At 37.8% G+C, this 22821-nt stretch overlaps 1 protein-coding gene across 6 annotated transcripts in view; it reads right to left on the bottom strand.

Annotated features, from left to right (window-relative positions):
• Positions 1–22821, bottom strand: part of Drosha (drosha, ribonuclease type III) — a 117532-nt gene that overhangs the window by 42770 nt on the left and 51941 nt on the right. For 5 of the 6 annotated variants that reach the window (XM_013514978.1, XM_005386148.2, XM_005386146.2 and 2 more), the window contains 7 exons: positions 22366–22535; positions 17799–17923; positions 16122–16221; positions 14511–14618; positions 2882–2989; positions 2144–2282; positions 1721–1781 (listed from right to left, as the gene is read on the bottom strand). In XM_013514978.1, coding sequence (XP_013370432.1) covers positions 1721–1781; positions 2144–2282; positions 2882–2989; positions 14511–14618; positions 16122–16221; positions 17799–17923; positions 22366–22535 — 811 coding nt within the window. The remainder of the gene's footprint in view (positions 1–1720; positions 1782–2143; positions 2283–2881; positions 2990–14510; positions 14619–16121; positions 16222–17798; positions 17924–22365; positions 22536–22821) is intronic. The other variant, XM_005386147.2, reaches the window with a different exon arrangement.

Here is a 22821-nt window from a genome sequence, read left to right on the forward strand (position 1 = left end):
AAAAAAAAAAAACCAAATTAATTGATACAGATTCAACACAATCTTTTATCAAAATTAAAGGCGACTTCTTTGCAGAAACTGAGAAGCTGACTCATGTAAAAAGGCAATTCGTGTGTAAAATAATAGATCCAGAGCAGCTAAGACCATCTGTAAAAGGAACAACAAAGTTGGGAAACTCACATATTTCTATTTCAGAAGTTACTACAAAGCTACCATAGTCAGGACAGTGTGGTATTACCAGGACAGACAAATACAGCATCAGTGGGGTAGAACTGAGAGCATAGAGATAAACGGCACATTTGTGACAAGGGTGTCCAGATGATTCAGTGGAGAAAGGAGAACCTTTCCAATAAGTGGTGCTGAGACCACCTACCTACAAGCAAAAGGATACAGCTGGATGCCTTCCATGTCAGACCACACACACAAATGAACTCGAACTGGTTCAAAGACCTAAATGAATGAGACAAAACTACATAATCTATAAAAGGAACACAGATGTAAATCTTGCCATTTTAAATTAGGCAATGGTTTATAGAAATAATACCCAGGGGCTGGGGATTTAGCTCAGCGGCAAAGCGCCTGCCTGGCAAGCGCAAGGTCGTGAGTTCGGTTCCCAGTACCGGAGAAAAACCAAAAAAAAAAAAAGAAATAATACCCAAAGCACAAGCAACCAAAGAAATAATAGATAAATTAGACTTTATTAAAATTTCTAAACTTCAAAGGACATCTTTAGGAAAAGAAAAAGATAATTTCTAGAATGAGCATTTTTTTTGCCAACTCATGTACCTGATATAGGACTTGTATTTGGAATACATAAAAATTATAACTCAAAATTCAAAAAATAACCTAATTAAAAATGGAAAAAGAGTCAGGCACTGACAGATACATATCTTTCCAATATAAAGATTTGCTAGATATCATGAGTCACCAGAAAAATAAATCAAAACTACAATGAACTGGGTATAGTGGCACAAGCCTATACTTTCAGCACTCTGGGAGGCTGAGACAGGAGGATCTCGAAATAAATTTAAAAAGTAGATAATAACAAGTGTTGGCAAAGATGTGAAGACACTGTAACACTGAATTGCTACTGGAAATATAAAACAGTGCAACCATTCTGGAAAGCAGTTAAAAAACAAAACAGAGCTATCATATGGCTCAGCAATTCCATTCCTAAGCATATTCCCAAGGAAAATCAAAGCATATGTCCACACAAAAGTACACATGCAAATATTCACAGCAGTGTTATTCATAATCTCCAAATAGAAAAAACAATTCAAATACTCCTCATCTGGTGAATGAATAAATAAAATATGGTATATACCCAAATCATGAAATAGTATTTGTCAATCAAAAGAAAGTATATACTAATAAATAATATAATACAGACAAATCTTAAAAACAGTATTTTATGTAAAAGAAGTAAGCTGTACATACTGTATGATACTATTTACATGACATGTTCAAAAGAGGCAAATCCCCAGGAATTCAAAGTAAAACTGGTGTTTGCTAGAGCTCGGCAGGCTGATGGGAAGTGAGAAGTGACTCTTTGTGAGCACAGGATTTCTACGTGGGGTGAGGAAAAGCCCTAAGTCAGAGGACACTCATACCGCGCAATTCTGTGAACATTCTAAAAGCAATTAAGCTGCACACTTAGATGGATACATTCTATGGTGTGTGAATTAACTGTCAATAAATGTTTTCAGAAAATCTACTTTACCTTGAAGGAGTTGGGTCATCTTGGCCAAGGCGTGACATAATATTTATTAGCGTGTTAATTCCTATTTTTTAAGAAAACACAAATATATATGTCAATACTGTTAAAGGGATTCCTGGCTCATCATATGACACATAAAACGAAAATTTTCTCACCCCAATTTGACATTAAAAGGTTTAATACCTGCATGTCTTAAAGTCTGATAATTACTTAAAATAACTAGGCAAAATCTTTTTTCTAAAAAATTCACCCATTTTACTATAATGCTCTGCCCAAGGAAATGTTGTTATGTATGGGTCAGGAAGCAGGAGAGAGTAAGAGGATTAAAAGGTCGCCCAGAAAACCATTCTCAGAGGAGGACATAATTTACATGAGGGAACACAGGCCAAAACATGAGCGTACAATCCTACAGTCATCCAAACAAACCTTTCTTCCGCATGTGCATGTGATGAACTTTTCTGTCTCCGTATTTGGGCTGCCTTATTCCACAGTTAGACAGAGAATTCCTGGCATGATCAGGGTTCATTCCAAAATTTAAATGATGACTAGGATGAGTCATGGCCAGCTAAAATTTCAAGGAGGTAAGTTCAATCTTAAAAATTCAGCATACAAGCATCATTTTAATGTCACCTCAAATTAAACTAGAAACAGAGCTGTCTAGCCAGCTGAATTTTAAACCCTAATCTTTCCATGTTATCTCCTCCAGAATCAAATTTCCAGAACTCTAGGGCAAACCCTCTTCTAAAAACAAATCCAAATATCCACACCTTTCAGAGAAGAGCTAGAATTCTCAGTGCCTGTGAAGAAGAATCTTAAGGAAGAAATCCTCCCCTTCTCCCACTCCCAAATGTTTAGGATTCACGGCAAGATTTTGATTTTACCTATTTCTTTTCTTTTTGTTTCTTTTTTTTTTTCGGTCTTTTTGAGACAGGGTCTCGCTATGCAGTTCAGGCTGCCTCTGAGCTCACTTTGTAGCCCAGGCTGGTCTCGAACTTGCAACAACCCTCCTGCCTCAGCCTCCCAAATGCTGGGATTACAAACAATTTCACCTATTTCTGTTGGGACCCTTGTCAGCTCCCAGAAGAGAACTAATGCACCATTTACAACCTGCATGATGAACAACTCCTATCTCATTAGATTAGTTCACAAGAGAGTAATTCTTACCTGTAACAGACAACGATCTTGAAAAGTATAGCCTATCAACTTGTCCAGGTGCATTAGGCATTGGTGGTAGCGTATATGATGGGTCAAAACAGGCAGCATCATTGCATGCTAGGAAAAAATACTTCAGTAAGTTTCACTCTCTAAAAACAAGCATCATTTATTTTACAATACACAAGAATCATTTTCACACCACAAGCTGCACCTTACAAAGTCTTAACAGTTTACAGATGTGTGGCCCCCTGAAAAGCAGCAACCAGTGGCAGTGTACAGGGCTTGTCAGGGTGGAATCTCTGGACCCACCATGCCTGGCTCCAAATCCTGCTCTGCCACCCCTTCACTGTGCCTCTTAGGGTAAGCTCTCTCAGCTCTCTGCCTCAGTTTCCCTACCAGTACAAACGGAAAATCAATGTAGCTAAGCCCAAGAATATCAAAAGGATTAAAAGTATAAATTTCACAGTTTCAGAACAAGGCCAGCTGGGCTTCATTCAAGTAGGAGGAGCCCTGGTACCGTTGGGTTTGAACAAGGAAGTGTTAGGGAAGGCTCGTGCAGTACTGTGCCTCCTCGTCTCCACAGAGCAGTGATGGTGAACCTTTTAGAGTTTCCAATGATAATAAACAGCCTGGTGCGGCACGCGTGTCATAGGCACACCACCACTGCTCTAGGGGAATGGGTTGGGACTCATGTCCTTTTTTAGGATCAAGATATTTTTGCAAATTAAAGGAAAATGACCTCGGAAAAATGCCCATATATGCATAAGCATGCAAAAATTATATGCAGTTATAATGTGTTCACCATCTCCTAATCCCAGTGCTATCCAAGCAAGAATGTCCACTGGATGATCTCCAAAAACCAGGCCAGATTTAACATTTAATGATCTAACATTCCAGAGAAAATCTTTACAAAACCATTAATACAGTTAAGGCATCTGAGGGCATGGAAATTATATTTTCGCTTCAATCACTTTTCATTTGGCTGTCAATTCCTTATTGGGAGATGATTTCATGAAAGGCATCTCTCTCTCTTTTCTTTAATAATGTTTACCTAGAACTCAAGAGAATGAAGGAGTCATTTTTATTCATTAGAGCCAGAAGGATGGGCCCAGCCCATAGAATGATTGGCATATGCTTTGTATCATTTCATTCTTTGAAGTATTTTAAGCTGGCATTGTTTAAAAATAAATGAAAATGGATTTGCTTGAAACTATAGAAATCAGTTCCCTGTATTATTAAAGAAAGACTAGTTCTATCAAATACGATCCCCAATCAACAGAAAGTCTTTCTTGCCAGTTCAATTCAATAAATACACACTGAGCACCTCCACATGCAAGCTCTGACAAGATCTGTGGAAGATACAAAGGAAGAACACTGTTTTTGCCTTTAAAGCTTCTCAGAGATACGCCATTATGATATGAATGATCACAACTTTGTCCATTTTGTTTTTCTAAGAGCTATATTTAAAACACAGTAATACGAACAAAGTAAAGAGCCAAAGTGAAGCACAGTTTTCTAGCCACTTAAATTCAGCAAGCTCGCAGGAGGTGAGGCTAACAGCTCAAGGTGATGGGGTCAGGAGGACCCCGCAACGCAGCTGCTCTAGAAAGTGGGGACTCAACCCGGAAAATGGTCTATTTTTGTAATACCTCCTGTGAGAGATGCATCAGGACTTGTTGGGAAAATAATGCCCTTTTTGGAATTTGTTCATACTGGAAAACTTACTATATAGCTTAAGCCCAAATCTTTTGATTCTAGTTCTAGAAACAAAGCACATTTCATGGCATTCTTCTCCCATCTTCTTTGGCCTGTTATTCTCCTTTAACATTTTCTCATGTGAAACAGCACTGTGTCCCTTCGCTACTTCTCTGAATTTGCTCCAAAGAGAACCAGAGTCTCCTTCCAAACAGGTCTGTCCGCCGTGGGCACCATGAAAGGTGTGTTTGCCACATCCACCTCAACCCAAATGAGTGAGTCACGATGCTTAGTTAAGAGGCTGCTACAATCTGTAGCTCAGCTTAAAGATTATCAATCCCAAAGTATTTTATGTCCGTGTGTGTGACTGTTACTTGTTCAAGAATAGAGTTTTAATATAAACGCATTACTCTTCAATACCTGCTCAATAATCAGTATATTATGGTCCCAGGAATCGAACTCAGGACTTTGCGCTTGACAGGCAGGTGCTGTATTTTCTAAAAACATTTCAAAGAACTCTATTATAAAGCCTTTGAAAAGTGAAACTCAATTTGTACCACACAAAACCCCAAACTACCTGTCATATTCCCTTAGGTATTTTTAAGTCATGAACATATATGACATTGGTTATGAAAGGTAATACTGTAAGCACAACTATATTTATTAGTAAAAACATGATTTACATGGTATAAATTAAATATATTAAATAGTATTTCTTTTTAAAAAGAAAAAACAAAGATTATCAATCCCTGCAAGACTGAAATATGACCACTGAGCATCTTTACTTTTTTTCTACTAATTCACGGCAAATGTTTTTATTTAAAAATAATAATAAAAAGTAAAAAACTCTTTTGGAAGACTGAGAAAATGTTTTTAAATCTTTGCAGATTTTCCCATAAAAACACAGCAACTAGATGATCAAAACCAAAGACCTCTGAACAACATCTATGTAAACACTGTAAGATGAAGAATCCCTATAAACCACCAAATAAGAACAGGTGAGGACAAAGAGCTATAGTGGTCTCAGTATCTAATAGATAAAAACAAAAGAGTGACAGGGCTTCTGATGGCCCTGGGAATGAAAGAACCCCCAAATTAACAGCATTTCACTGGAGATTCCACCAAAACTAGACAGGGCTGTGAAAAATCTAATTTTCTGGGTCAATCCAAGAGGACAGTCACATTGCAGAAGACACCTTAGCTCTATAAAATGCTCAAAACTGAGCCAGGCACGGTGGCGCACACCTGTAATCCCAGCACTCAGGAGGCTGAGACAGAAAGATCACCCAGAGTTTGAGGCCAGCCTGGGCTACAGAGTAAATTCAAGGCCGGCCTGAACTACATACCAAGACCCTGTCTCAAGAAAACAAAACACAAGCACAAAAAAGCACAAAAACAAACCCCTGAGGATGTAGCTCAATGTTAAGACCTGGTTCATTTCCCAGTATTGAGGTGGGGGGAGGGGTTAAAACCAAATCCTGAAGCTCCTCGATGAGGAGAAAGTGGTGGGAGTGCAGACGCTCAGCAGGACAGCAACCATGAAGGACAGAAGCAGGAGAGAGCCTAGATAAAGATGGAGAAGGAAACAGAAAGGGCAGGTCTCAGCCTGAGGCTGGATTCCAAACCTTTGCAGGACCAGCAGGAGCTTTACAACCATGAAAAGCTCTTTGGATCTACACCTCCCTCCTAAACACACAGGGAAATATGCTGCTCATTTTACTTAATCTACTTTACTTAAAGAACTTAAGGAGTAGAAGAATGATCAAGTCCCATCCAAAGATTCTATAACAGAGAGAAAGAGAAGAGACAGATCCTTGTTGATAATAAAAGCACGCCGGAAAGACATCCCAACAGAACAGCTGTAACCTGGTATTTCAAAACAAGTTTTAACAAATTTAGAATATGATAAGAAATACCAGTGAAACCTACTAAATGAGACCATTAGAAGTGTGAACTGACAAAACTCCAAGAATATAGAATAAACAAGAAAGAACACAAAAGCAGCTTAACCATAGGAATAGTGCTTTTGAGAAATAAAAGATGGAAAAGAAAAAAACTTAAAGAAAATAAAAAATGAAAAAGAAATGGATTCAAGAGAGAATTAGACACAAAGGACAAGCAAAGATGATACAAGATACACATGAGTCCTTAAAACCAAAATATAATAAAATATGTATTCTTAAATTACACAGCATGCATACACATCGTATCTAAAAACATTAAGGGCAAACGGCTCAGACATATGTTAATAAACCTATTGGTATTTAAGGAAAAAAATATCCTTTGGGTACTTAAACAAAAGAACCAAAACACTTACATAACCCATACTGTTATCACACTTTTGACAGCAATGGATTTTGTATTTAGCCAAAATGATCTATAAATATCAATGGCCACAAAATGTTGGGAATATTAAAACTCAAGGGACATGGTTTCCATGAGTATTCCTTGAAGAATGTGTTAGAGATGCCGGGCATGGTGGCACACGCCTATAATCTCAGCACTCCGGAGGCTGAGGCAAGAGGACTGCTGTGAGTTCAAGGCCAGCCTGGGCTACAAAGTGAGTTCAAGGCCTGGCTGAACTAGATAGCAAGAGCCTGCCCAAGAAGGGAAAAAAAAAAGAATGTGTTAAGAGAGTAAGTTTCAGAAAAAAATAAAAAAATAAAAAAAATAAAAACAAAAAACAGGTGGGGTAGGCACTGACATGACCTTCAAATATATTTTTACCCACAGATAATAATGAGTCAATATGAAAACAATAATCTAACAGAATAGTACAGCCGATGAAAAAGGAGGGGAGTTAGAAGGACAAAGAGTAGGAGGAGGCTGCTGCTGTACACACCTTATAAAAATTAACCTACAGTAGAAGGTTTCATGCCCATCCGATGCTGGGTAAGAGGGAAGATTACAGGAAGAAGCAGACAGTGGCTACTTTCAATAACAGATAACGAGGTACAAACACACGCAGAGAGGCAAAGGAAAAATTTAATTACACTACTGAATAAGGGTGTCACTGTACAAAGGTAACATTTGAAGAAAAATATAAGCCTTTCTAAATACAAAGATAAGTAAAAGAAAAAGGGGGGAAAAAGCAAATACAATGGTCTTCACAGTGTCCGTGTGACATAAAACAGTTTGACAGACAGGAGGCCACACATATCACTAATCTCTGCATATTAATTCTGTGTTAATAGGGAGTAATCACTTGGACAGGCTTTTGTGAGGCAACTGAACCCAGAACCCTACACATGCTAGACAAGTGTTCCTACCACATCCCCAAACCTGGACATACTGTTAAGTGAAGAAAGTCATGGAAAAGTGTGTTTAAAATGCCACCACTGGTCTAAGCAAAGGGAGAACCTGCACACGCATGCAAAAATGCACGTGCACACACAAATACAGTGATGCGCCACGTCTGCATCATAGCAACAAGTGACCCACTGCAACCAGGCCCCACCTGCCACCAGGCCCCACCCCCTAAAAGCAGGTCAGACATAGCACCCCAAGATCCAATCACCTTCCAAAAGACCCTCCTCTGAGTGCAAAAGAATTTGGGGAGGTCATTACAGATCTAATCCGTAACACACCACATTAATGATACTTCAGTCATCAATGAACCACATATATGACAATAACCCCTAAGACTGTAATGGAGTTACAAATTTCCATTGCCTAACAACATCACAGGGCTGGAACTCACAGTACAACACATTACTCAAGTGCTGGGAGGGATGCTGTTACAATAAACCTACTGCACCGCCAGTCACATAAAGCACTGCACATCCCACCATGTGCAGTACACTGAATAATTATCCTATTTGATCATGATAATAAATTACTGGTGTTGGTTTACGTACATCTTGTAGGATGCTCTTTATATTGTTTTAGAATGTGCTCCTACTTTTAAAAAACAAAAAGGATCTTTCTTATACAACAGAATCCCAGCTACCCTGGCAGCAGCCCCACTCACTTCGTGATTGCTGTGTCTGCTGACTACAGGGACAGGTCATGTCAACGGAGTGCTTATTCCACCTAGGTCTGCAGGTGTACGTTCTATGACGTTCAGCCCAACAAAATCGCCTCACAATGCACTTTTCAGAATGTATCCCACTGTTAAGCAATATGACTGCATATATTTGCTTGTATTAAAACAAAAAAAAAAAAAAAATTGGGTCCTTTTTAAAAAACATGGTTACCAGAGGGGGTATGGGCAAGAACTGGGCAGAAGAAACAGATATAGCAGTCATACTTAAAAAAACAGACTTGCCATTGTTAAAAACGATACAGAATAATGTTAAAAGTTTGCATAGTTAAAAAAATCCTTAATTTTAAAAGGAACACTTAAAATCAAAAGTAAAATGAATAAATCCATGCATTCAGTTTGTGGGACATCTACACGTGACCTTAAAATATAAGAACCTGAGTACACATCCTTAGCAAAATATATCTGGGAAAACCAACAACAAAAAGGAATACTAATAAAGACCTATTTTCCATAATCATTCCACTGGTGGGACCATTAATATCATTATTCTCAGACTACCATTTATATATGAAGGAACAGACAAAATGAGTAATTTTTTGGTATTGTTCTGTGAACCTCAGAGTAATCAAGTAACAGATAAAGGGCAGATTGCTTTTGAAAAGTACCCTGATAAGTGGACGAAAGGAAATTTAGAAAATCTTGCAGACCCTAATGAATTGTTGGACCGTGAAGTAATAACCCATCAATGACTGACACTGTAACACACATAATGCAGAGACACTACATCATTGTCTATGAAAGTCTTAAAAAAAAAAAAACTGAACTTAAATCTGATCACTGCTGTTCAATAGAACTTTCTATGAACATGGAAATGTTCTGTATCTGTGCTGTTACAATAGGCACTGTGTGTATCTGAGTGCTCAAAATGAGTTAAATGTTTTATGTCATTTAATTTTAATTAAGTTTAAATCAACATGTGGCCAGGGGTACTGTCTTGGACAGCAAGTTGTAGATCTACCAATGTATAGAAATACAAGGGGCAGAAATAATGTTAAAAGACACCGTAAAGCTGCCATCGGCACACCAGACCAGTCCACAGGAACACTCTACAACCCATGACCCAATTTCTTCAACAAGCGTTTGCAAGGAGAAAAATGTAAAAAACTGAACGAGGCCCTACAGTTTAAGACTGAAGGGACATGAACAAACCACGACGTAATATTCTCATGTGGACTTGCATGAAACAAACTGAACAGACAACCAGGGAAATGTGAATAGTGACTAGATAACATGATATTCTAGAAATGCCGTTGAAAACTGCTGAAGCTGAATAACAGACACAGAGTTCATTATTCTTTTTTCTCTAATCCTGTATATGCTTTGAATTTTTCATAATAAAAATATAATACTCATAATTCTCTATCAGGGCCGTTACCCTTCAAACAGAAATCTCTTCCCTTCCTTCACAATAGCACTGTCTCCAGTAAAGATGCAAGTATCTCCTGCAGCCAGCAATCAAAATCTCCTTGTTAACGGTAGCTGTGAAGCCATTCAGCTCAGGACAAAATTTCTTCCTTTTCCCCCGGCGATCAACTTAGAAAACACTTCCTTCAATTTGTTGCCCAAAACCTCTGAATCCCTAGAGATATTTCTTCTCACTACTTAGGCGTTCCTTGATAAATCACTGAGTAAGAGTCCAGTCAGTTTGACAATGCGTGGCAGCCTTCCATCCCTTCCAGACAGTCACTCCAGGAAGACAGCACATTCATCAGTTAGCCCAAACACAGCTCTGGGTCCACTGAAGTCCAACACACAGCACCACCACCCGCTTCCTCCTCCCACAGCCAGCGGCACAGCTACAAGCACCAGGCCTCCTCTTTCTCCTCAGGGAGCTGCGGTGCTCTCACTTGGCACGAGCCTCCTGCTGGTCATGTTACTGGAATGGCACAGTTGTTTCTCATGGTGCAGTTTTTCTACATCGATGGCCCACGTCCTGAAGACAGCATGAGGCCAGGTGCTACTGCTACACACACCAATTCAACTTCAGGTACAAAGCCCTGAAGGTCAGATTCTATCATGACATGTTCCTTCTCAGAGACCGGCGTTGATTTCTGTTTCTTCTTCTATGTTACCCAGAATTCATTCTCACAAGAGGCAACACAGAGGAAACCCTTCAGTAGTTTCTCTCCAAACATGACAACGAGTCTGCATTTGGCTTCCATAAATATTAGCACAATTTACAGCACCCACCTCTCAGCTTTCATTCCTCTGAACACCGCTGAGGCATCAGGTAGAATTTCCTAAGTTCTTCACGATCCTCATGCCTCTCTGGCCAGGGAAAATGCTGGTAGTGCTTGGGCCACTCCCTCTTATGTTTATCATAACCATTCATCTCTCCGACAGCCAGATAGCATCACAAGGTTTTGGCCCAACCTGCTCACTGGCAATTATTGCTAATAAACAGTAGGTATTGCTGAACTACCAAACAGAAAACCTCCCAAGGATCTTAGGAAATCACTAAGTCTTTTTTCCCTTATAATTAAGTACAAACCTACCCACTTACAGCTTTAGGGTTATTCAAAGTAGTAAGTGTATAAATTCTTTTAACTGCTATTTTTCAATCAGATTCTTATCCTTTATTAACAAAAAAAACTAAATGCCTTTATTTTGAATGTTGTAAACTGCATTTTTATATGTACCCACCATCTTATTTGAGGTACACATACCAAAAGGGAACATTTATTCTAGGATAATAAATTAAACCTAGTTGTTACAAGCTACAAGCCAATAATAACTACAACAAAACCACTGTTTATAACTGTCTTTCAAAGCTGCCAATTTTACTGAATATTTCTTAAAATCTTTACAACTAAAATCATTAAGGACAAAGTAAAGGTCAAGTAAGCAATAAAAATGACTCACTAGGTATCACTGTGCACTAGACTATACAAGAAGGTAAAAAGACTCCTCCACCTTAGAAATAAGATGCTAAACAGCCTGTAGAACATATCCACAGGACTTTAGTCATTAATACCATATGACAGGAAATTTTATCTTATTTCTTTACAAAAAAAGGTAAAGGGAACTGCTTTGTTACCCCTACTGTTTACCTTGAAATTAAGGAATTTCAAAGTAAAAAAAATTCAATCAAAATATACGGCTGACCTCAGGAATTTAGTACTAATTGGCCTTTGTGCAACAGAAGAAAAAAATCTGAGAATTTTAAAATATAAACATTCCAAAACAGGATAATGGTTTATCTGTGGCCAAAAAAACTCACAGTTAAAATGTACCCAAAGTTCTCTTACCTATCAAAGGTTTTCTATGAAGACATAGTAAGGGAGACTCTGACTTTTGATATGCAGAAAGACAGCCCCAGAGATAACTTAGAGAGAAGGACAAAAAATGACTGGCCCTAAAGGAGTAATGGTATTTAAAACTCTCACCATGGAGCCCATAGTCATGTTGTTTATTTACTCTTACATTTATAAGAAAGAATTACTACCTTGAAACTGTTCTGGAGCAAAATTAATTTTGTCCATTGTAGACAAAAGTCCATTTAGTTTATCCTTATTGTTCTCCCCTAAGTCATTTCTACCTTAATTTAGCTTTCTGCATTTAAACTAGGTTGCTCTCATGCAATGAATGAGTCGAGTAACACCTCCAAATCTTTTCAAAGTGGCATTTCTATATGTTGGTGTTTTAGGCTTAGTACAGGTAACAATTTACTTTCACAACTCTAAAATTAACTGATAGTGAAGTCATATTTCATATGTCAAGATAAACAGATACCTCCTCTGCTCACCTAAGGTTGAGAGCTACAGAATACCTCCTGGATGATTTGATTTTGATGTGTAAAGAACTGTATTATCAAGCACAGAGGTGTTTTAGTTCTGCTTTAATATTCTGCCTCTGTTTAGATTTCCTTCTCTTCTACCTATATCAACTTTGCAGGTAGCTGGTTGGTTCATTTTCATTCATTTCTATAAGCAAACATGTTTTTAAAAATTTTTTTACAAAACGCAAGTTCTGACTGTACATATGGACTCATAGGCAGCAATTTATATCTTCATCAAGTCATTTACAATCTTAATTATAAATGTAAGGTAATCTTACTGAACAAAGTTCTGAAAAGATACCCATTAGCGCAAAATGGAGACTGGAATCATAGCTTTTAAATGGATGGCACTTCTCTGGAAAAGTGAGAGTTCTATAGCAGGGGAGTCATTATTACATTATGAAGCATTCACCTCTGCAGGTGTTCAATCAGGATCCATTTGCTCCTACCAGCTAATCAAAGGGATTGAGTCCCTTTGCCTACCAACCTTCAGTCGAAAAATAGAAGACAGAGAAAGAAAGGTTCTATGCCTCACGCTGCTTCTAATCTAGCTGGGGGATCAAAGTAAGATATTAGTGATACAGCTGAAGAACACAAAACTACATTGGAAAAAAATCGCTTAGCAGCCTATTTTTTTACTGAAAGAAAGGAAAAGAGGATTAAATGCTCAAAAACAGCAAAAACAACAACAAAAAACATTGTGTTCGGAGCACCAAAATTAGCTCAAAGCAGCTACATGAGGTAGGAGAGAAATCAAGTAAAAACAAACCACTGAATTAGGTCTCAAGATTTTCTACAGTTGTCCATATTTCATAATTTTATAACTTCTCTTTTCTTTTTTGTGGTGTTGGGCCTGCAACCAAGAGCCTCATACATGTAGCTACCACTGAGTTACACTCCCACCCGTAAAGTCTTGTGACTTCTTAAGCAATGAACTCTGCTGTCATTTAGTTACCAAATTTTGAGCAAACTACCTATCTTTCGGCTCATGGCTTTTATGAGGTTATCACATGATGATATTATGTTTGGTTCTGGAGAAATACTAACCAAATATTGAGGTCCCATGGCTTCACATGGTCCTAAGAATCAAATCATATAAAATATTCACATCTCAAAGTCCTGAGACTGAAAAACACTGGTCCATGTGCAAAACAGCTGAGGGAATGGTGGTAGCTGGCCACCACTGTAGGTAATTATTCTCAAACTATTTAGCAGTATTACATCAATAGTAGTTCACCTTAACGCAAAAACAGTTAGCGTTGGACATCATTTAGTAAATGAATTGTACAGCAATACTTTTAATTACTGGATTAAACCCTACTGTTCAATATAATAATTAAATACCAACATTGATTTTTCTTTTAAATTCACTATGATAAAATGAATATCTAACAATAAGTTGCTTAAACTTATTACAAAATACGCTACCATCAAAACAGACAAATGGAAGCCTAGAAGTATTCTCCATAAGGTTGAACAAAGCAAACTGCCCTAGTTCTTGTGCCATTTCCTTAAGTATAATACTCAGAGTGCTGCCAGTTTCAATCATACCGAAGAATCAAGCAAAGAGCCCAAGAATATCACGGTTGGGGGACATCTCATCTGGTAATTCCACACATAGGAAAGACAAAAATGCTTCCTAAAAGGTCAGTTAAAGGTAGCTGAAATGTTTCTGTATTAATAATCCAGGGAAAAAACAGTGTCACTTAGGTCCAATTTGAAAGGTATCCAAATTCTGTTCATTAATGCCTTCAGTTCTCTGCAACATAAATTTAGGTCACTGGTCCACAAATTTTGTACATCCATGGGTCTGCCAATATGGCTGTTAGATTATCTCTTTCGTACAGGATGCATATGAAGGTAAACTCATCTTTACCCAAATGAAAGAGACTGAATGTAACACTGCTATATATATTTCTCCCCCACAAAACACACACACAACACCAAAACAGAAAACAACAAAAATTCAAACAACAGAAAACAATCTACACTTAGGGTTCCATCTAGCCTCAGAGCAGTGTATTCCATACAAATCTCTCAATTAAAAAAGAATCTCAGTGCCAATGACTTTTAAAGGAAGCACTATATGGGCATAGCTGTGTTCTCAGAAGTGTCATCACCTGACAGACATCAGAACGAATGCCAGTTTTCCAGAATCCTTGGCTACTGAGCTCCACAGTTACTTCTCGCCTCATTGTATTCTTCTGTCGTATCTTTTGGAGTGCCTCCTAGAAAAGAGCTCATGATGAGGAACTTAACAGTTGCAAAGGCAAACATAAAGCATTAGAAAATTAATTGGATCCATTTGATATTATCCTTATATTCAGGCACTCAAACCTCTTAACACAAAACTAAAATACTTCATCTGGAATGCAGGCCATGATGTGGGAAGCTTTGGGTATAGGGCAACTCTTCCTGGTAACCCAACAAGGACAGTTCTAAAGCAAATCTGCCAATCTGGCATGTTCAAACAAAATATGCCCTCTCGCTGATAAAGGAAACAAAATGTGGTGTTTGGGATTTGAAAACAACGTGTAAAAATTATATTATATCAAGCCTTATGTTATGCACTTCTATCTAAGAAAGATAATTAACCTGCAACCCACATAACTCTAAAAAGTTGCCTTCTAACTTGTAAGCTCCTTATACCCTTGTTATAAGGGCACATCTTATTTTTAAAAGGGGGGGGGGGCAACAATCCAAAACTTCCCTTGTGGGACATAATCAGGAATTATTGCTTCCCTTTCACTGTCCTGTAAATAATTAATTATGAAAGGCAAATTTATACTTGTATGCATGTCATGGAATGAAAATCTCAGAAGAATTCAGAATCACCAAAACCTCCACCACTGATTAAGTTCTTGCTACAGGCCAAATTCCATGGGCAGTACATAAAATGGAGCATTTTAAAAGTCCACACAAGCACGTTTTTGCTTGGGTACGCCAACAGAGGGACATTTCAGTCAGCCTCTGAGCCTTAGTTCCCCCCTTTTTTAGGAGGCTAACGGGCTCAAGTCATAGCAAGTGACAAAGCCAGAATTCAAATACTTTTCCCAGCTTCCAAGCCTTGCTCTTTCTTGTAGTACCACAGCAGAATAAAACCTCACTGAGACAAAGTCTGTGTTCATACTGAACCAATTTATTCTTAAATATAAACCAAAATGTAAGTCCTAGAATATAAGGACACTATTATTCATAAGGAAATATGGAATGTGGGATATAAAACCTTACAAAATAAGTTCACCCTGCTGAAGGGACAGCCCTTTGTGGAAGGTGGTCTTTCACAATCTTAAGACCAAGACATCTCAGCAACGCCCAATGTTATATAACATAAAGTCTAATTAAATATGCAAACCAAACTTTAAGCCTTTTTCACTTTCTACAGAAGATGTATTTGATGGGCTGGGGGTGTAGCTCAGTGGTACAGCACTTGTCTAGCATGCACAAGGCCCTGGGCTCCATCCATCCCCAGTACTGAAAAACCAAAATCACATATTTGATGACCAAAGGTAGTAATTCACTAGGAAAATGGCCTTTTGTGGGGTACAAATGCTCCTCCGAATACTAAAAGATTTTTTAAAAAAATAATCAGTGCACTACTGTGGGAAAGACAGCAAGCATAATTTTTAAAAATATTTTTCCATCTTATTCTAGAAGCACAGTGTAATGCGATAATCTTGAATAAATCTGACTTGCATTATTAATCTCCAGGACCAGGGTTCAATACTGACCTCCCTCTGTGCCAGCTTCTGCTTGTCAGTTTGTTTAACTTTGGGACTGTTTGCCAGGAGGTGGCGGAGTTTCACATAACTCTTCCATAGTTTCTGGTACCTAAGGAAAAGGACAGACAAACATCTTACAAAAGGGAAGGCAAAACTAAAGTGAAATTAAACCAGTTACTTTAATAGGCCTGCTCAAACATAAATGACATTCTTCTGAATATCTTCAAGGGCAGCAAACCTTCATTCTAAGAGAGGACATGGCTTTGGGAGAGGGGAAGGATGGCCAAGAGTCATCTGGAACCTGGTGGTTTGGGCTGAAAATGAGGTGTGACTATGAAGATGGATTTCTGAAAACAATTTCAAAGAAGACACACAAAATCACACCAGTCAATGGAAACATCCCTTTTTTCACTGTCAGCAAGCAGAAGATTTTATTTAAATGTAAAATATTTCTTTTGTTGAAAGAAAACCCCTTCTTTAGTAGGGACAGTCAGCTAAAGAATATTAGAATAGAGAACCCCATTTGTGTCAACACCTGACACATGTGTATCCAATTTCCACTTGAGAAAGGGAAAGACAAATGGAGTATATCAACTTGTATTTGCCGTAACAGAAAAAAGCATATTTATTGCAGCCAAATATGTGATAACTTGGATCAGTCTAAAGGATACTGTTCAAGCACTCTGGGGATGAAGAGAATATGCAGTCCTTTATCAATTCACAGTCCTGTCATCTGAGAGTAGATGAGAGCCTAATCACATTCTACTAACATTTTTCTGACAAGAAGGGATTTGTTAAAAGATTTTCTGTCACAGTGAAACTGTTCCTTTCTTGGCCTGAGTTGGGCCTCTCCTTTTTTATTTTATTTTATTTTTTTGTAAAGAATGGAGGAAAGAAAGAAGTACTTACACACTGCCTGGTTCACTGCTTCATACTTTTATCCAAAGGAGGAAAAAAAAGAACAAAACCCTTTAGCCTCTTCTAATATATGCCAGCCAGAACTGTATTTATGAATTGAAAATCTCCCATGCCCTTTTTGCCCATTATGAATCCTTTTTTTAAAAAATTAGGTCAGGAAATTGTTTGCTTAACAAGGTAGAAAATCCAAATATTCCTGAAGAACATAATGATACTATCTCCATTCCCATACATTCTCATCTTCTCCCAGCAAAACACTAACATGCCAGATGGAAGAACCCAAATGTGCAAAGTAACATCAATTCTAAGATCAAGAAATCATGGCTTCTACTACCAGTACAACCCTTGCCTCTGCACGGGTCCTTAAGCTCTTTTAAGATGCCCCCAAAATAGACCTCTGTAGATTCAACAATATAAGGAGCAAACGGTGCTACTTTTCTCTAGAGAACACTGAAAAAATAAGAAAATAATAGCAATCGTTATAATGATGAATAAAGAAAAGCTCTTTAAAACCATATAGGACTCATATCTATCAAGATTGCCAAGAACAATCTATTATATAATAATTTCTTGCAGTCAAATTGGTGGAGAAAATCACTCTTCAGGAGCTACTGAAAGCTGTTTCACTTGGTCACCTGGACATGAAAATATGGCTCATTTGAAGTCTTAATTTCTGAGAAGGAGAAAGGTCTACTAAAGGTAATGCTCTGCTAGTTCAGCTGTTAGTAGAAGGTGAAACCGGCCAAGACAAACACAGAAATATCTTACTGTGGGTCTCCTGCATAACTCAACTGTGCAGGGCGTATCCCAAAATGCACAATAATTGGAAAAGTAATCACATCAGGGTTGAACTGCTCACGATCCAGCTGATCAATACGGACAGAACTTGGTTTCTAGGGGGAAAAAAAAAAAGTCAACGCCATTTATTCTCATAAGTCTTTAAGTATTGACTTTAACCTAAGTAGGGAAAGAATTAATCGGACTTTTTTTCTAGGAAAGTCTTGGCCCCAAAGGGAAAAGTGTCATTTAAAATCCTTTAATCATAGCAGCTATACCATATAAAAACTATAATGTCATCCTGTAAATGAGTCTATGCCATTTGGCATTGTGAACAATGGTTTTATCCTTTTCTGCAGTCTACATAGAAACCTTTAAAAATTAAACTTTTAAAAGGACACCTAGTCAGATATAACTTTTCCTTAACCTCTGCAAGGCACAGGGGAAGGATTCCACATCACAGGAAGAGATGTGCAGGCTTATTCTGCCTTAATTTCACATTGCACATGAATAGCTTAGTTCTCCTTCAGGTTCATAAAGAGATGCCTCTATTTAAATCCCCACCCATTATTTCTCAGTGGGACCTGTATATTCTTTTAATTCTACTCCTTTAAATTAGAAGGTATTGTGGTAAAAAGAAAAAAAAAGTCAAATAGCTAAGCTTTTTATTATGTCCTAGAAGAACATTTCTGTATTTTAGCAAAGAACCTGGTATGTTTTTTTTCTTCTTGTCTAATAAGGGAGAAGTGAATGGCTGGCTCCTTCCAGGCTATTTGTAAAACTCTTTCATTGTGAAAGTTTAAATTTATGAAAAGATGGTGAAATCATGAAGAATATGGTTTAGCAACCTTTATCCTCAAAAACTCTCAGCACAGTCCCTAATTAGTGATTCAATTCACACTGGCAGGCTGTGGGGTCTTCGGCTCAGCTGCATTAGTGGTCAGGCTGCAGACAGAACTGATGCACACGGAGGCCAATAAGCTTCACTCTATCTCACAACAATGCCCAGCAACTAGACTTCGGTTGCTGGTTGTCTGCTTCATCCGTGGCAACAGGACTTCAGTGCTAAAACCAGGAAAACATCCTGCAATTGGGACAAGCTAGTGCCCTATGTGCAATTGTAGCCCTAGTCAGCCATTTATCAAACATAATTAGGTGATTAAAAGTACAGACTTCTGTAAATTCACACACACTGTTTAAAAAACTCAGTTTTTTAAAAAAACACTTAGATGTTATTTAAATAATCGAACTTTCACTGGTATTTTGAGAAGTTGGTCTCTCCTCCCTAAATTAGGTGGAAAAAAATTTGTTCACACCTAATATAAAATTATCTAAATGTATATTAATACTGTGTATGTTGTTTGAGCTGAGATTTTCATTATTTTGTGCTTCGATGTTACAGGCTACATTTTTAAAAGGGGAACTGTGCAGTCAAAAAATACTACTGATTTACTCATGTTTCTGTGATTCTAAACACCAGGCTATGGTATCAACAGAGTAAATAATGACCTAAAACACCTATAGTAGAGTAGCCAGGAGCAGTAGCACAAGCCTCTAGTTGCTCTGAAGGCTAAGGCAGGAGGAGTTTGAGATCAATGTAGCAAGAGATGTACAGCCTCTCTAAATTAAGAGGGGGTTGGGGGAAATAAATTCTCGACTCTGGCTTTACCCTGCAACATCTATCATACTATCTATCTCTGTGTGAGAATAAAAACAGTCTCGCTAATAACCAAAGTATACCCTGGCAGAGGCGAAGTGCTTAGGGAAAAGATTCATTCTTTTAAGTTCTGCAACAATAAAGTGTTTAATGTGACCATAATGGTTTGGAAAATTTAATAAATTTCCCAGTATTCTTGCTATTGGGCAATCTTTCAAAGCAAGCAATGCAGAGAATGAAATAAAGTGTCAGTTTTACCTTGCTGTACCAGTAACCTGGACACTTTTCAAGGGGATGTAATGAAAGGATGTTTCCATGATACTAAACTATCTTTAAGTAAATACTAAAAAAGAAGGAACGTGTTTCTAAATCTGACACCACACCTTACCTTTCCTAATTCATTTCTGATTGTTTTCCATTATAAACCTTCCATCCTGACTAGTCTTGTCTCCTCACTGTCTTCAAGTGGCTTTAGGTCATTTCAAGGTTGCACATTAATTGTGCCAATAATCAATACAATTTCTCAGTTTCTCTGAGACCTCAGTGCAGTGTTCATGAAGCATTTCTGGCAGGTCTGGCCCAGTGACCTCTGATGAGACTACAGGCTTCTGGCTTAGCATTCATCCCAGACTCCTTCCAGATACAATGCTCAGTATCAAACCTAACCTTCACTCGCACTGACGCATACAACAGTCCCCAGCAGTTAAGTGGCTGAACAATGATAACAGGTAAATGTTATGTGTGCCACTGGCTGAAAAATAGATACTGGGTAATCAGAAGCACCTAGGGATTTCTTTAAACTGCAAACTCCTGGGCCCCACTGCTTCAGCATATGAGGGAGGTCAGTCAGGGAACCTTTTTTTTTTTTTTTTTTTATAGTACTGGGGATTGAACCCAGGGCCTTGTACTGATCTACATCCCTAGCTCTTTTTTTCACTTTTCATTTTGAGACAAGGTCTCAAGAAATGGCTAACTTCCCCAGGCTGGGCTCAAACTTGCTATCCTCACAGAGTGCTGGGATTACAGGTGTGTGCCACAATGCCTGGCTCCTTTGTTTTTCTGCGAAGCTCTCTAACTCAGTCTAGATTGAGGAGAACTTCACAGTGCTATGGAAGGGGTCCCAGAGTAAAGGTGCTCTCCAAGTGCTCACTCCAGAACAACTGGGATGAAAACATATGTCTCTCACCACCGCCGTCCCACCCTCTGACCCAGGTCTAAACTAACAGAATAAAAATACATGTAACTGTTTAAAGAAAAACAAAATTTGCAGTCTTACTCCCATAGAGCTACTATTTCTTTTAAAGTTATTTTAATAATCATTTATGTGGCTTACTGGTATAATAGTAAAAATTGTATTCTTTTTTTAGTTTGAAGCAAGTCTTACGTTTAAACATATTTTTATTAAATAATTTCACTTTCTGAATTTGTTTAAGATCATCAGTGTTAGCTGGAATGTTTTATTTGCAAATAGCAACATTTTGTTTGTGCAGATGTTACTGTCACGCTATAAAAAGCAGATCCACAGTTTGTTTTATGAATCAAGGCTATCAAACAATTAACAGCTTTAAAAAACAAAAAGGAACAGCTTTGTTTAAATAGCTTATTCTGTTTCTTTACATAGATGTATTTTAATTCATTTCTACAAAATTTATCTTAGTAACATGTCAATATATCATTATTTTATGAAACAATAACATAAAGAAAAAATTTCCTAATGTAATAGAAAGAAAGTTCTGCATTTTATATGAGAGGATTAGGGTGTTTGTTTTGTTTTGTTTTATTTCCTGCTGGTATTGAGGACTGAACTGAAGGCTTCATGGATGGTAGGTGGATGGTAGGCAAGCACAGCGTTTTTTCTTCAAAGACATGGTCTCGCTAAGCTGCCCAACCTACCCTCAAACTTGCAAATTCTCCTGCCTCTCCCCCAATCTTGGATTAGAGGCATGTACCACTGTGCCTGGCTAGAATCAATTTTTTTAAAAATAATAATTAAGAAGCAAAAAAAAGTATTAATTATTTGTAATATTATGGCAAAGGATAAATTTTATGTGTTTTCTTTTCTCTCTCTTTTTTGAGACAGGGTCTTGCTACATAGTCCAGGCTGCCTTAAGCCCACTATGTATCCCAGGCCGTTGCAGACTCACACCAACCCTCCTGCCTCAGCTTATCAATGCTGGTATTACAGGAATGCACCACCACACCTGGCAGCAAAGAATAAATTTTAAAAGAACGAATGGCACCCAAAAAAAAAAAAAAAAAAAAAATCAGACAAATGATAGTAAAAGGAAGCTATCAAAAGAGAATACGAATAACAATAAACTTAAACAATAAATGTTTAAATTATCAATTCTTACTAGAAACTTAAAGAAATGAAATAGCAAGGCTTTTTTTTTTTTTCTTTAAACCCATATAATCAGTATAAAGAAATGAATGTTCTGGTCAGAGTATAAATTTTACAACCCTTCTAGAAGGCAATGTGCAACATGTACCAAAAGCTTTAAAAATGTGTATCTGTAGGCAGAATAAATTCACCAATCAGGTAGACTAACTACTAAATATTCCTAATTGTAGTATTGTCTTTTGTTTTCTGTAATACTGGCCTTTGCACTGAGCTCAGTCCTTAGCCCTCTTTACTTTTTTTTTTTTCTTGAGACAGCATGTTAGTAAGTCACCCAGGTCTCACTCAAACTTGGATCCTCCTGGCGCAGGTTCCCAGAGTGCTGGAGTTACACCAGCACTATCACTATCTTCTTTACTAAATGTTGAAAGGAAAAAATATTCTAAGGACAAAAAGCAGTTAAGTACATAAAACTTTTAAAATGTACTGTTACTGTTTTTGCAAAACATCCAAATGTAGAAAAGAAAGTGACTCAGTCCTGGATGTGCAAAAGCAGGTCATACCGTTCCAGGGTTGGTAACGATCATGCCTTTGCATTCTTCTGCATATTTCTGCCACTCGAGTTCCTCCCACTGAAGCATATTGGCAATCTCCTCTTCCGGCACCAGGGCTTTGCTACAGCGTAACAGGTACAGGAGAATCTGGTGCATGGACAGCACTTCCTTACCTCCATCTTGGATTGGGGCAGAGAGAGGGGGAAAGTGAGGCTCCTTGATTAACAGCAAATCATCAGTCCAACAAGGAAAAGCAAGACAATGGAGGTAAAAAGCACGTCTAGAAAGGTCATTTAAGACTTTATACTGTTTCACCAGGTGCCAGATAATACTGAAGTCATTTGTTTCATTGATGAACAGTGCTCATAAACCACCTCATTTACTAAAATGGCAACAACAACATTATAAATGATGAAAGGCTCCTTTTGTGAGGTATGAATATAAAAAGTGTCTGCCTAAATAAAT

Source organism: Chinchilla lanigera, unplaced genomic scaffold (genome assembly GCF_000276665.1).
Source record: "Chinchilla lanigera isolate Chin_1 unplaced genomic scaffold, ChiLan1.0 scaffold00025, whole genome shotgun sequence".
NCBI lineage: Eukaryota > Metazoa > Chordata > Mammalia > Rodentia > Chinchillidae > Chinchilla > Chinchilla lanigera.